This window comes from Heliangelus exortis, chromosome 3 (assembly GCF_036169615.1).
Source record: "Heliangelus exortis chromosome 3, bHelExo1.hap1, whole genome shotgun sequence".
In the NCBI taxonomy this organism is placed as follows: Eukaryota; Metazoa; Chordata; class Aves; order Apodiformes; family Trochilidae; genus Heliangelus; species Heliangelus exortis.
This window is the reverse complement of record NC_092424.1, coordinates 6,157,951-6,173,749: the sequence shown is the minus strand read 5'-3', so window position 1 is coordinate 6,173,749 and position 15,799 is coordinate 6,157,951. Positions and strand designations below refer to the sequence as shown.

Sequence of the window (15,799 nt, the reverse complement as noted above, 5' to 3'; positions counted from 1 at the left end):
GGGCGCGGGGCCCCGCCGGGGAGCGAAGGGAAGGGAGAGCCCATCGCTGGTCCCCAGAGCGGCGGGGACCCGCCTTTCCCCGCGGGAAATACGCCCATTCAGTCCGCTGGGTGAAAGCGCTGTGTTTGGTTAGCAGCGCAGACAGAGGGTGCGCATTGGGGTCAGAAAGTAACACTAGTTTGGACTGGCAGTAAGTTACTTCAGTAATATAAAATCACTGATTTCTTGTTGTCTTTTTGTTTTGGTTTGGTTGATTTTTTTCCTTTCTTTTTCTCGCTCTCCGAAATACAAGCCCTTAAAAACCGCCTTCAGGCAGAACAGCGTTTAAGTGACACCTGCAGATGCCTCAAAGCGCAGGGACAGATTAAGATCCCAATGTAGAGCAACAATCATAAACGCTACTGGCTTTTTACAAATATTTAAAAATTATTCTCTTATGCTACAGGCACTCTCAAGACCAGGATTATGTCAAATCTTCATCTGTAATTGTTTTGGGTCTCTGTTGTCGTCTGCCAAAATCTCTCACTGAAAGTTTCAATATAAAGCAATACAGGTTTCTTAAACGGGCTCCATGCATGAAATCATGAAATCAGTTTCTAAACAAAGAAATATAATGTATTGCTATTTGCTGTAAAAAAAAAAAAAAGAAAAAAAAACCAAACTGGATTTGCTATTATAAAGATCACATCACTGTATTAGCAACCTTTCTCATTTATTATTGAGGTTACTTCACAGATAAATTTTACCCTGCTAGACTGGGAGAGCTCCACTTCAGTCAGCTGGCAAGAAAGAAGTTAAACAGACATAGCTAAAAGTAGCCTTTGGTCCACAAAGCATGAAAAACTCAGTTCTTTCCCACAGATCGTTTTCCATCTCTCATCCATATTACACATCTACTACGAAATGTTGTACAGGTGAAAATGCTCCTGGTTTAGAATTTTGATTGAATACAGTGGCTCATCCTGCTATTTGGTTTTTCATTTATACCAGTATTTTTTCAATTTTTCTTTTACTGTATTTGTGAGTTCTTGTAAAAGACCAAAAGAGCTCTTATAGTGTACACCTAAGTCATTCTGCTGCTGACTGTTGACTTGGTATTTGGAAGATGCAAAGCATCATCCTTATTTCACCTGAAATGAACTGAGGTTTTGCCACTGGATGACACACAAACACATATATCTATACATCTAATCTCCGAGGTGGAGCTAACAGATCACTAATATTTCTGTAATTCATTTTGTGTAAAAAACAGAAAAAGTATTTTTTAAGGCATATCATTGGAGTCTGTCCAAGTTATGGGTTGACTGATTGCTTCCACATTAATATTGAAACTCATTTTCAAAGAATGGAGGCATTTCTTTGTTTTAAAGGGTAATACCAAGTCTAAACAAAAATAAAATTGATGACTCTGCATGTTTCCCTACCTTTTCCTTAGAGGCACACTTTTCAGTGATGGATAATCAGGCTGAGAGTTAGATGGCATTGAAAGTGTATTCATACCAAAACAGACATGCACAAATAGTAGAGCAATAATTGAAGCCTCTCCTATAACTGTAAAGAATGACAAAGCCAAAGTAGAGTTAAGATTTTTCTGGATTTTAAACCTTCCAATTTTATGCTTGCCTAAAATGAATGCCATATCTGCCCTGAGGACCTGCATGCATGTGTTGCCTCAGTGTGCCATTTGGAGACTACTGGTTTTAACTCCAGAAGTAGACAGTCAGTGACTACAAAAACTTTGGATAAATATATGCATAATCTACATAAAAATTTACCCATTAATATCCTTCAAAATATCCCTAGTGTACTATTGTTACATGGATAGCTGTGAAGTACAGGAAGACACAAAACATCAGTGTTGGAGGCTAAGCCACTCTTCTAACTTACAAACTGAAATCTTCCTCTATTAGGAATCATGTATTTTTAAAAGTGTATCTGGAAACTACATTGGATTTTTAATTTGAAATAGATTTTTTTTTAAATGTAATAAACCCTTTAAAATAATGGAATTTAGTAATAGAAACAAACAGCATAGATAACATTCCTGCCTCAAAACTAAGGGTAGCCATCACAATTTAACATTTTTTCCCTGAAGTACTGAAGGAGGAGCCTGCAATTATATATAAATATCTCTAGAGCACTGTCAACAGTACAGATTAATTTTGCTGTTGCATGCCTGATCTTGTATCATTCTTTAATGAGTGACACAGAAATCTTTGTTATTTAACTAACTGACCAGTCAGAAAAGCTAGCAATTACCTTAGCAAAATCAAATATAACTGTATAATGAAAACTACATCCAGAATAAAAGAACTTTTAAGTAATGGCATTCTCAAAAACAGTGAATTAACTTTCTCAGCAAATTTCTATACTTAAGTACAATCTGTATCTTATCTTGCTGTCACCTTGCAAGCTTCTAAATTCAGTGTAACTAAGAGAATGTGAAGAGTTCAGGATTTTCTAAATTTCCACTCAAATACAGAATTAATATTTTCAAATAGTTTTTACAGATCAAGTCTACACATGCCTCTTCTCACCCCTTTCCTGGCCCCATAAAAGAAACAGCCATCTTTGATGAGGACAGAGACTTTTCCCTAACTGGTAACACATAGACAGTTAGGTTATTGTTTGAAACAGCAATTAACTCACAGTGTCAAGGGATTTCCCACCTTCTGAGCAGAAGGCTGCAGATGAAACTTTTTTCCCCCAACTGATAATATATTTCTGTCCAGCAAAACATTACTGCTATCTCCCCACAAACACAAAACAAAGCCCGAAAAAAAAAAAAAAACCAACCCAAAAACAACCCACAAAACCAACCAAACAAAAAACCCATCAGCAACAACAAAACCTTTTTCTAACTGATCCTCTACATGGAAATAAAGAACTTCTGTTCCAGTCACAAATGGCACTAACACAGTAATCTTCCCCTCCCTGACAGAGGCTGCTAATAGGCATGGTAACTGTGGGCTACCAGCATTGCATGGCAACCTTGTTTGTTCTTCCTCATTCGTTTGCTTTAAACATTTCAAACAACTTTAATTAAGGACACTGGTATCCAGTAAAGCACTTCTGTTTCAGCATAAGCTCTTCTCCTCTGATGTATTTCAGTGGAGTGAGGCAATGCCTTACTGCATTTTCTTATCCAGGTATCCTATAGACAGCTTTCAACTGATGGCAGCTTCACTGTATTGCTAGACCAGTTATTTAAAATTCTGGGAGAGTTTTGGAGTAGGAATAAATAACCAGCAGCTAAAAAGTTAAAGCTGTTCTCTTTGACAATAATAATAATGGTCTGTTCTTTTACAGTTGCACAGAAATGTCACCATTTTGACATTTATTTGACAGAAACGTTATATGTAGAAAATATAAGGAACTAAATGCACCTAGGCCATCTTACATAAGGCTGTGGATAAGCTGTTTGCCTGACAGGACTGCAGGATATGGGAATGTTCCCACTACTCTGGGAGCTGTGCTGTGCCCAAGACAAGCACACACCACAGAAGCAGCAAAACCTCACTTTCTCTAGACTGACATATTGAAACTGAGCCTAAAAATGATTGGTTTCAGGCTGCATTTTATCCCTCTGCAGGTTCCATCAGCAGAGTTCCCCTGCCTGGTTGTTTTTTTCCATAAATGTATAATTTAGTTGAGATTTCTACCTCATGATTGGATTTGTTGACAGATAAGTACTCACACACAAACTGCAAGTGCATAAATCTTGCATTGCTTTTGTTGGTTTTTTTTTTTTTAAACAAGACTATTTATGTTCATCTGCACCTGCTATCTGTGGAAGTTTGACAGTTAGACTCAGTTCTTTGCTGAAATCCCTTCTTCAAAAATTATAGGTACTACAGGAATGACAGTAAGACTCCAGAGATGACTTTTATACTCATGATTCAGATCATCATACACTACACAATGCAGGTTTTTGCCATTCTGCTATAAAACACACACATATAGTACAAAAATACAAATACAGGTGTATAGGTATTTGTAATTAATTTTTCACCTTTTTCTTTTTACTGCATTCTATCTTCTTCTTATATCAGGTAGTTCACTAACACTTCTTACCCACATCCTTGCTGTATGATTTATTTTAATAACTAGGTTACCACAAGATGCTCCATTGCTCAACAGGCACTGCACTCCCACTGCTGCTGTCTGCCAGATTTAAACAGAAGTTTGTGCCATATTGATTCCTCTGGTTTACTCTCCTGGGTTTAGAAAGGACTAATTCAAACGTTAAGTCGGAAAAGTAAATAAAGGCAAAAGTTTCAAGGGCACAAAATTTCCAGAAATCCACATTTCAGATTACTGAAATCTAGTTAGTTGAACTTGGCAAAGCCACTAGGATTTACCAAGCTTCTTCTAGCATGAAATGTGAAGCCACCCTGTTTTGCCTGTCTGCTCACTTGAACTGCTCCATAATGATTTCTCAGACACACTCTTACATGGCTGATAACCACAGATCATGATTTCTGTGTACAACCACAGGGCATAAGCTCAATTCTAGCTAACTAAAAAAAAACACCAGTGGAGCTAATACTAGAAAAGTAGCAGCACTTCATCAGTTTCTGTTCCCCCTGCATCCTCTCTACAGGCCAGAGGCAAGACTTGTAATTGCAGATTTGCTGTATTCACTAAAAGATCACCTGTCACTATTAAGTGTGCCCTAGAGTACAATGCTGTGATGGGGAAGAGGTGACTCTGATGTCCATTATTTAACTCCTACTAAGTAATGCAGAATATTTTTAGCTCCAGTGTTCATGGCTTTCTTTGCTTGCACATAGAAAGAAAATGCTAAGAGCTTGCAAATACAAGTGTCAACATTTTCAACTATTATGAAAACACAGAAGGTATTTGTTCTTATGCCAAGCATGTGCATTGTACAATGTACCTTGAGAAATTAAATATATATGCCAGACTCTTTTCATGAGCCCTGGAAGCTGTAAACTATGATTATCCCTCTCCTCAGGAAAGGTTTGTCTTTGTAACGTCATGGCAAATTCCTGTGAAAGAAACAGGCTTAGTGGGTACTCCCAGCTTTGTAACATGCTGTTAGGTTTTGTTTGCAATTACAAGACTGCTTCTTCTGCAGCTATTTCCTGAAATGGATTTCCCAAAGAAGTCCTGCGTGAGGAGTTCTACATTTTAAAAGATATTTTTATATTACTACTGAAGTAGCATTTTTAGGTTGAAATCAACACTAAAAACATAAAATGAAAGACTGCACCTTTCCACACAATGATATTTCACTATGTCAGCTGCACCGTGAAACCAATCTGTCATCTTCTTCCCATCTTTGGATGAAGAGCTTTGAAGATTTTTTTAAAGAATCTGTTATTCAGAAGCCTGTACCTCCACTGAAAAAATAGGGGGGTGGGTTTATAACTTATAAACGAATATCTATTTATTTTTTAATCTCACTAAATGGATAACTTATTGCTTTTAACTTTCAGCCTCGCTCTCTAAGGAAACATCAAAAAATCAGACAAGGCAAAGCCGTTATTTCCTATCTCCCCCTACTTGCCGTTAAAAAAAAAGTACGCGTGCCCCCTTCATACAAATAGAAGCTGTGCTGAGAGAAAAGCGCAGCTTAACCTGACAGAAAAAAAAAAAAATCCACTTCGAAACACTCAACACAATTCACCTCTAGGGCACTTCCCAGCGCTCCGCAGCAGCAGGGAGACCCGGAGTCTCCAGCAGGATTTCTGTCAGCCGGCGGGAGGCGGGAAACACCTCGAACCCCTCGGAACCCCCGGACATTTCAACTTCCCGGCGGGGCTCTCCTTCCCCGAAGGGGCGGGGCGGCATGGGGATGCGGGGGAGGGGAAGGAACCTACGGCCTATGCCCTTACCTAACACCCCCGGAGAGCGCAAGGCCGGGACGGTGCCCGTTAGCGGCGGCGGGGTCTGAGGTGACGCAGCCTCCTCCTTCCCCTCCCTCCTACTCCGCGCCCGCCGCAAGCCCCTCCCCCCCTCCGCCGCTTGTTTTGGAGGCGCGCGTGGTCCTCTCCTATTGGCTGCCGCCTCCCCTTGCCCCGCCCCCAGCGGGGGACTGCGCGCGCGCGGACTACAGCTCCCGGCGTGCCGCGGGGCTGCCGGAGGAGCGGGCGGTGGCAGAGGCGGCCACAGCGGCGGCCACAGCGGCGGCTGCGGCGCGGGAGGGGACCGTGCGCGTGTCGCTGCTGTGACGGTCGCGGCGGCGGGAGGGCAGGTTGAGGTGAGGCGCTGCGCCCCCGCCCGACGGCTGCCGCCTCAGGCAGGAGCGGCCGCGCCGGGAGGAGAGGCTCCCAGCCCCGCCGAGCCTCGGTCCGTCCCTCGTCTCCTTCCTGTGGCGGCGGCGGCGGCTGCTACGCGACGGGACGAGGGCCGCCCTCCCCCGTCAGCCGCGGCGGGCGGAGCGGCGGCGGGAGCAGCAGCATGAGCAGCGGCGGTACCGTCCGGAGCGCAGCGGCGAGGGTAGGGGTGGCAGTGCGGCTGCTGGCGGTGCTCAGCTGCTTCCTGACAGCCGAGGCCCAGGTAGGAACTGGCGGCGAATGGGACGGTGCGGCGGGGTCCTCCCCTCGTGAAGGGGCGAGGGGGACGGAGGACGGGAGGGGAGAGAACGCGGCCGGGCAGGGCTGCCCCTCCGGCTGTGGGTAGGGCTGCGGACCCGGTCTGAGTGAGGGGCAAGGGAGTGGAGGTTCCGCCTGTGGCGGGCTGGAGGATGCGGTGAGGGCGCTTCGGAGGGGCGTGAGGGAGAGGGCAGCTTCGGGCCGTGCCTCCCGCAGCCTCCCTGGCGGAGGAGCCTGGGGATTCCCCGCTGAAGTCTGCAGTCCAGGTCCTTCCCTCTCGGTACTCTGCGGCTGCTGCTTGCGGGGATCCAGCCCGGGGCTGGGCTGTTGGGTGTCTCCGGCCTGCGGGGCCCCGCTGCCACTGAGGGGAGAAGTTGGTGGAGCTGGGAGCCACGGGTTGTGCCTTTCCGAAAGGGTCCAGCTACACCGGGGAGTTGTTTAATCCAGGTTACACTCCTTGCTCTCTGTGGGGTTGTGTTGAAGAGCTTGAGCTGGATCGTACCTTTGGCCTTCAAGCAGAAACTTCGGTGTCCTTATGAAGTCGAACCATATGTTTGAAATCTCGGACCAGCCCTCAGGCTTGGCTTGTGTTTAGGTCGTGTCTGTTTGCCCACGTTACAGAGGAGGACGAGAGTGCACATTCTTTCTGTAGTTCTTCACCTCCCTCACAGCTTCAGAGGGACAAGCGTCTGCAGTTGGGAGTTTGTTATTCAGCAGTGGTATAATCATGACTGAAGTAGTAGCAGGTGTCAAACAAGAAGGGTTTCAGCTGTGTCAAAGACATTAGTGAGTTTATATGAAATTAATGTGAATACTGTACAAGTAGAGCAAAGTTTGTCTTCTGTATCGGTTCATTATTTTTCTTATATTTTCCAAATTATTGCTTTGTGTAGCATGCTGTGTTGTAAGTGAGCATCCAAGGCAGTGACCAACGTAGCATAGAAAGCTTTTATTGCAGGTTTTTAGTTAAAAGCTAAGGTTTTTTCATGTTTAAAAATCCCTTATTTTCGTAGCTCTCTTAGTGTAACATGGTGCTAATACAGTTTGTATTTTTAAAGAAGCCATTAACAAACTGGCATGGTTTTCTTGTGATGCTTGACAGAGAGATTGGTTGTTGTTATTTCATAAAGTTGTTACCATAACTATATTCAGAGTTTAAATACCTGGAGTTTGACTTGTGTAGGGAAAAGATAAGCTAGCCATTAGTTCTTGGAGTCATGTTACCTACAGCTTTTCTCTCAGTCTATGGCTGTGGCACTGTAAAACATTAAAGAACGAAACAAGACGTCCCAGTTGATCTTCTAATCGTTGAAGCAATTAAGTACAACAACCTGGTAACACTAAAAAGGTTGTTGGTATGGATACAGTGCTTTTTAGTATATGCATTTATTCAGGTTTTTCTCAATGTTGAAGTGCTCAGCACATTTCTTTTTACAGATTTCATGAGGAGACTGATGCAGGTTGGACATTGACCTTTTCTTCTGAAAGACTGATTTATCTTGGAGAAGATAAGTTAGAGGCTTAACACCTCCAGTGCAGCTCTGGTATCTGCACAAGAACTAAGCTAGGTTTAATGATATATGGAAATACTTTATTAATGTTATTGCAAATAGAGGAGAAATAGCAGCTATTCAGTGTCAGACAACTTCCTGAACACAAATTATAGCACGCTAATGCTTTTAGTGTTTATCATTTGGTTCCAAGTAATTAACAGATTAAAGGAAAGCTTGATACTTGGCCATTGTAATGAAGGTTGTGATAACTTATAGTACAGTTTGGCTCTATATTTGTGGACTAAATTAACTACACAGTACAGTTCAATTAAAAGAAGGCAGAGTACCAGTTGTATGAACAGCAAGGTAAGTCTTGCAGCACATAATTTAACTGTGTGATGCACTGTTCTTACTTTGCCTCCAGTCTGGAAATAATTCACTAGAAGATTCAGATGTCAACAAAAAAGAAACCTTCCACCTGTTCTGTGTGTTCCATCACTACTCAAGTGAGACCACTGAAGCCTACACCTGTACTAATAAGAAAAACTCTTACTGGGGTACTTGAAGCCTGTGTTTCTGTTGTCTTAGTGTGCTAGAAACACACAGTTTTGGTGTTTCATATGTGCTGTCAAACCATTTGTAAATTTTGGCTCAGTACAGATTTAGCAGAGTTTAATTTTAGATTATGCTTTCCAAGGAAACATTGATTTTGCCATTTTATGTATACAGGGAGCTAACTGTTCCAGTTTTGAAAAAGTCATGAGAAGGAAATGGAGAAGTTTGCTTGCTCTTGTTTGTAAAAATTAATTTCTAGATTAATTCCTTAAGCCAGTTCTAGTTTTGGAGGAGGGTTTATTTCTGAAACTTCATGATGTTCTAAGCAAACTGTACAGAGTTTTGAAAGATGTTCTTAGAATCAAAATTTTGAGACATTTGGCAAAGGTGTTGACTTCTATTAGTTTGCCATCTCACTTGAATAAAAAAACCTTGTAGCTTTTTATTTTTCCATGGGGATGTGACACGGAGTGTAACTAGTGCATGCTTGCTTGGAACATTTTCCCCTAAAAAAGCATTTTCAGTTTTGCATAGATGGTAAAAATATTTTTTAAGCAGTAGGATAGCTTCAGGAGGTGGTCATCAAAATAGTTTCCTGCTCTATTTTTTTTTTTTCTGAATACAAAGAAAATTCTTCAGATCTTCCTTATTGCTTTCAGCTTAATAAGTTATTGCTCTTCACGTAAGATTTATTCTGCATACAAAGTGTAATAATATTTGAGCAAAATGTTCGGAGTTATCTTTTTTCCTTTTAAAATTATAATGAATCTACTGCATTTTGTTTTGTGGCATGTAAAGGCTGCAAAATTAGTATCTTCCAATTTGTGACTAAGAAAAAAAATTTTAAATGACAACATTGTAGATTACAATCCATGGGGTTTTATTTTTGTATCAATAAGTTTTGTCTTCTGACTTTGAAGTTGGCAGCCATGTGGGCCCATAAGCTCTCTTGGCACTTTGAAGAACCTGTAGCACATAGTCTGTTTCATAGATGTTTGCCCAGGTTTGAAGTTAGATAACATTAAAAGGTCAAGCATAACAGCATGGAAGATTTCAGATAAAGTAACTTCCCATAACTTTTTCTTCCTTGGCACACATACTCAGCAGGTTTGTTACAGCCTATTTAGTACCTCAGAAAAAGTAGGATCTACTTAAATCCTTTATTGCTGTGTCCTCCCTTCTTTATTCTCACAGGAGGTTGGGGAAAATTAATTTTCCAGGTCTTCATTATGCTTCATAGAAGACCAGAGACCTACAATTTGGTTTCTAGTGACTATCCTCCAACAAGCTTGGTTATGTAAGGTTATCTGTTTTGTAAAGTAGTGGAGTGATTTACCATGCATAAAACAGATTAGATGATTTCATAATCTCATCTATGTGAAATCTGTGGAGGGAGAAAAAAAAAAAAAAGCTACAAAATATTTTTTGTCTCCTTTTGCACGTAACCTTTTAATAAGAAGTTCTTCTATGCTCATGCAAGGTGTGTGGGCTTTTCTTTTTCATGTGCTTTCTAGGCCACCAGTATGGTGATGAATTTCCTGTTTGGTTGAAGTAGAGTTAAGGGCTGTGTTTGGTTCAGTTCCCTTAGATGTAGTCTAAAGCCTTGAAACTTAAATTTTAAAGGCCTTGGTGGTAGTTGTTTAAGGAGCTATGCTTAGGAGTAGTTACCGTAGATTTAATTAAGTTTATTACACAAATAAGTCATAGACCCAAATTTCAGTGTTTTCACCTTTTACTAAGACACTGTCAGGATCTCAGCAAGAGAGTTCACTCAGCAAAGTTGAGTTCACCAGGTTAGCTGAGCCTGTCCTCTGTGTCACTTGCACATTCCTGCCTTCCTCTCTTGCCCTGCCACTGGCACTCGTGGACATTTCTGTTCATAGAGGTGGCCTCAAGCTCTTGCAGTGATTTGAACCAGCTGGCTGACCTGGCACAAGGAGAGGGATGGGGCCTGGAAAGTTCAGACTTGGTTTCACAGTAGATTTTCACAGATTCCTGCACCTGGTTTTCCTATCTGTAGAATTTAGCTGTGTAACTAACTGCTTGGGTGCAAAAGTTCCTCATCTCCTTTCTTTCATGCTTCTGAAGAAACTAGCTGGGGTGTTCTTACACTTGGAGAAAAATTACACAAAAAACCAGATACCAATGCATTGCTTTGGTTTGTGCTGTTTGTTTGTGGATTTTATATTTTATTTATTTATGTTGGGGATTTTTTTTGTTTGTTTTTTAGGCTACAAGCATTTGGTAGGAGAATACTTGCAGCTTTGTGCTAATATGCCGTTTGTTCATAGTGTGAAACATCTTGCTGCTCACTCTGCAGTAACTTCTATGTGCTGAATCTGCCAACAAATTTCAGGGCTGAAAGTGTTAATCTGGCTAGCAGTGATTCAGGATTGCATTTGAAGTAGATTTAAGTTCAAAAAAAAACCTGCTTAAGTCTGTGATTTTTCTAATTGAGAGTGTGTAAGGTATGTTGTATTTTAATGACAAGAAATAAATTACTTGAACTGCATTTCACTAGTATCTTTTTTATCTGCCATCTTTTTCTCTTTAGAGAATTTTATGTAGTTAATATTGAGTTTCTTTATTAAAAATAATTTTTATGTTTTTTAATAGCTCACAGGAGTCCTTGATGATTGTTTATGTGACATAGAAAGCATCGATGACTTCAATACTTTCAAGATCTTCCCCAAAATACAGAAACTACAAGAACGTGATTACTTCAGATATTACAAGGTACAATTAGAAGGTTACTTTCCAGGATAAGTAAAACCCAGAAAACATAGGGAGGAATGTATATAAAATGAACTCGTCTATATTAAGTTTCAGAAGTTCATAGCTCTTTAGTTTGGTTTTAGTAGGTTTTCAGTCCCTGACAGTTACATTGATAATAATTCATGATTGCTGTTAGTTTTGGAGTTGGTGATAGTAAATCATGATTTTTAAAATTCAGCTGGTAAGTGGTAATTTTAGAGGTAGTATCCTTGTACTGCTGCATCTATCAAAGGACTGTAAAGTAGCAATTTTATGACAGCATGCAGTTTTTGTCTTCTAAGAAATGTGCATAATATAAAATGGAAATACAGTAATGAGTTCCTTTTCTTATAATTTGCTGTCCTGGTTCTCATTTTAGTGTTTGCTATCTAGAGAACCATTATTCCTTTGCAAAATAGGTGGCAATATTCAAGTAATGTGCAGTATCACATTTTAATGAGTTAAATGTATGTTTTTTTCGGTATTAGAATGTGATTTGCAAAATAAGGCTTTGAAGCCTGCTACTTCTCTTCCCATGTATGTTTCACTTGAAAATGCAGTTGCATTTTGACAGAGCTAATCAGGTGGTTGCCTGACACTGGAAAAAAAGGAGGTTCTACTCCTCTGAGGCAGAGGGTCTTCCCCCTTCCCTACTTTGTAGCTTTGGGCTTTTCTGGTTGTGCACAAGGCCAGTGCATCTCTTTAGCCTGGTAGTTTTTTAGTTTGGATATTTGGGTTTGGTTGTGGGTGTTTGTTTTGGGTTTGGTTTTTTTTTGGTTTTTTTTTTTTTTTCCTCAGGGTGTAGCAACTTATCTAGCTGACCTGAAATCAGACAAGAATTCAGCCTCATGCAAGATGTGGTTATGAATGTGAGGAAGAAGAAAAAAGTTCTAGAATTTTTCTTTTCTACTCTGAGCCATCAGTAATGTGTAACTTCACCCTGAATTGTAAACTTTCTTTTAAAGTCTTGCTGACATTGTGCTAGATAGTGGATCACTTCTCAAGTAAAGAAATAAAGGGCTAAAAATTTTGTCTCTTTATAGTTTTTACATTGAACTATAGAAGATTCATGATATGGAATCCACTTTTATTTTTGAGAAGTATTGTATAATACTCTAAATTATAATAATGAAACATAATGCTTCAGGTCCTGAAGAAAGCAGGATGTTCTATGCAGCCAGTACATGGTTGGTATTGATTAAAGTACAAGTGCTGTACAACCTCAGTTTGTCTCAGAAGTGTGTGTGTGTGTGTGTGCACTGGATTTTAGTGCTTTTGAATCATTCTGGGACTAGGCATTAATTTGCAGGTGTTCTGTCTGAATTAAGCTGCAGTTTATATAGCAGTTCTATTCACAATATTCCACCCACTGTGTAAGAACAGTGACTGCCTAGTTACTTGTATCTTTCTGAGTGTGTTACCATTTTTTGTTAAGAGTTTGCTTTGAAGAAATGGTAGTCTAGCTATGTGGTTTTTGGTTGTTTTTTTTTTTTTTTTAGGGATTGGTCGTAGGGGCATGCAGGTCTTACTGTGTATAAGCTGTAGAATGTAACACTAGTTTGTCCTTTATTTTAAAAAAGATGAGCACAGAAGTACAAAAATTTCTAAAATTTTACATAGGGGTAGTGTTTGTGGGTTGAATAGAGGAAATAGGAGGAAGGAAAACACCCTAAGATCTCTGCTTTCAGTGTGGCTGTGCTAGCATGGCTTGAGCTGTACCTAGGAGATCATTACCATCACTTCTAAGAAACTGACCATCAACAGGTTTTTTTTTAGCTTTTTTTTTTTTTTTTTTTCTGAGAAATCTCTAACTTTTTACATCTGAATTTATAATCCCCAGTCATGCTGAAAAAATACATCACATTGCAAACCTGGAAAACAGTCTTTCTTTCAGATACTGTGTAACAGTAACCTTGGTATTTGTGTTTTGAAAGTACTGAAAAAACTTGCTTGGGAAAGGAATTTGGTACCATAAAGGACTGTTGAGCAAATCAATCAGTGAATTTTGCTTTTTAGGGATCTTTTGTGGTATTGATAGAACATTTGAAGAGGGAATTCTTCTGGTTTGGCTTTAATTAGTGTATATAATGCCACAAAATATTTATCCTTCAAGCTTTAAAGTTCTGGTACATAGAATCAGAACATTTTTCTTAGCTATCAAAATTAAGAGACTAGACTGGAGGGAGAGTAAAATCTGCTTCTAATTCATCTCAGATTCTTCATATAGTGCCAGATTTGTATCAGAGGCATATTGATCTACTATATATAATGTCAGGGGGGAAAATGAATTTGATTCACCTTTTTTTTTTTTTTTTAATTGCTGAGGGTTTGGTTTGACAGTTCACTGAATGGAGCCATTGGGTTTCCATCATTGTGTTCCCCTTAAGGACAAGGCTGCTTAAAGCAAATCCCTGATCCAGTACTCTGCCAGTTAAATGTGTTCAAAGCATAAAGGTTTTTTTTAATTGAATAATTGTTCAGGATGGCTCTGTGATTTCTCCAAATTAAAGATTAAGCAGTATTTATCTTTTATGATAGCAGGAACCTTTAAGGTCCTGTATGCAGTAGAGTCCAAGCTGATGGGGCTTTGAGCAACCTGACCTAGTGGAAGGTGTCCTTGTCCATGCAGAGGGGTTTTAACAAGATCATCTCTAAGGTCACTTCCAACCCAAACCCTTCTGTGATCTTCATGAACAGTATTTATCAACCAAAGAAAGCTGGTGTATGTAAGCTGTGCTAAAGGAAAATAAAGTAAAAGAATACAAGAAGTTTTTGTGTGGGTTTTTTTTCTTTGGAAATTTAAAAACTAACTTTTTTACTTTGGAAAATAGTGGGTGCTACTGAGGATAAATGGTTTGTATTCTATATGTAATGTTAGTTTTCAAAGAGGGTGTACTTCTGTAGTGTTTTTGTTTGACCATACAGGAAAAACTTTAGTCTTTGCTTTAGGAGTGATCAGGTCAAAGTGTTTCTTATCACAAACATTTGTTAGTAAGTAAAGGAAAAGCTGGGATTTTTTTTTTTTTCTCCTTCACTGGCTTTCACATTGACAATCCAAGGGAAATCTAGTGGAAAATTTAAATCTTTTGCCATGTAGTAGATACCAAGAGATGTGGTACTCCCTGTCTTTGTTGTGCCATTTGATGACAATCATACTAATTAATCATCATAATTTGCCAGTAATGCTTCTGAAGTGACTTCATTATTTATACTTTTACTATGTTTTTATTTTGAGGCCATTATACTTCTGCATCCTTGACTAGCTATGATGTATACAAATGGTTACCTGCTTCTATTGCTTGAAATCTGAAATCATGCAAGCATTTATTTGAATTGGTAAACTTGTGCAGTAGTCTGTCATCCATCAAATGTATTTTCTTGATCAGCAGGATATAACTGATTGTATGTACAACCCTTTTAGAGCTGCATATGTTTAATTTGCCTGCTTTTTAGTAGTTTATTTACTGCTTTGAAACTATAGTGGTGAGAGATTTAGTTTGGACTTCAATATACTCTGTGTTTGTGCCCACTGGCAAGCATTATCCCTAGCAATTCCACTGCAGCTTCAACTTATATACTCAGGAAGAAAGTAATTAGAAGAAACCAATCATCCAAGTAAACCTTCACAAACCCCCAAAAGATAAAAGAACTAAATTGAAACTTTTTTCCGTTGATCTTCTACTTTAATTTGAAAGTATTTCCTGATATTGAGAACTGGTTCTTTTATAGTTGCCTTAAGTAAGTGTTAATTGTAAACTTTGGGTTTTGTATGTTTAGGTGAACCTGAAAAGACCTTGCCCATTTTGGGCTGATGATGGCCATTGCTCTATCAAAGACTGTCATGTAGAGCCTTGTCCTGAGGTATGGATCAAATAATATAAGATAGAAAAAGGTTATTTGGTTTAAAATTTTGCTAATTTGCGTGGTTAATACTGTACTAATAATATTTACTAATGAGAATTTTAATTTAAATTTAAATAAAAGAGTCACAGTAAAATTATTTTCCATTGCAAAAGCAGGCTATAGCCAAAGTATTTTAAGGTCTTAGGAATTATACCAATAAAACAAATAGCTTTTAAGAATAAGTCTCTTCTAAGCTGTAGCACTATTTGGGATATAACCTGTTAAGAAGGCAAAGGAGCAAGTTAATTATTTAAAAACAAGCTTGCTTTGACCTCTAGAGGAATGATATTTAATTTGTAGGTTTTATCCAAGCATAATGATTTCTATGAATACTGTAAAACTGATTTGTTTTTGTTTTAGAGCAAAATACCTGTTGGAATTAAAGCTGGAAGCTCTAATAAAGTAAGTAGTCCTTTAGTTTCTAAGTTGTTTCTGATTTTTTTTTTTTTTAAAGTTGCTAAGTTCTTGGCTCATTTTTGAGCACAGACCACGTTCTGTAATGCCATAGGCTGAGATGGAGCTGGAGTAGCAGTG

The 15,799-nt window shown here is 39.3% G+C and overlaps 1 protein-coding gene and 1 long non-coding RNA gene across 3 annotated transcripts in view; one reads left to right on the top strand and one right to left on the bottom strand.

Moving 5' to 3' along the window:
• Nucleotides 1-499: 499 nt before the first annotated feature.
• On the bottom strand, nt 500-5,793 carry LOC139794016 (uncharacterized). The gene is made up of 3 exons (XR_011724913.1): nt 5,654-5,793; nt 4,075-4,164; nt 500-628 (listed from the first exon to the last, which is right to left on the bottom strand). It is a non-coding gene; the product is annotated as an uncharacterized lncRNA (long non-coding RNA).
• Nucleotides 5,794-6,104: 311 nt separating this feature from the next.
• The window catches only part of ERO1B (endoplasmic reticulum oxidoreductase 1 beta), a 30,025-nt gene continuing 20,330 nt past the window's right edge, over nt 6,105-15,799 (top strand). For both annotated transcript variants that reach the window (XM_071739039.1, XM_071739038.1), the window contains exons 1-4: nt 6,105-6,525; nt 11,225-11,344; nt 15,140-15,223; nt 15,626-15,667. In XM_071739039.1, the coding sequence (XP_071595140.1) occupies nt 6,427-6,525; nt 11,225-11,344; nt 15,140-15,223; nt 15,626-15,667 (345 nt within the window). In that variant the 5' untranslated portion in view covers nt 6,105-6,426. The remainder of the gene's footprint in view (nt 6,526-11,224; nt 11,345-15,139; nt 15,224-15,625; nt 15,668-15,799) is intronic.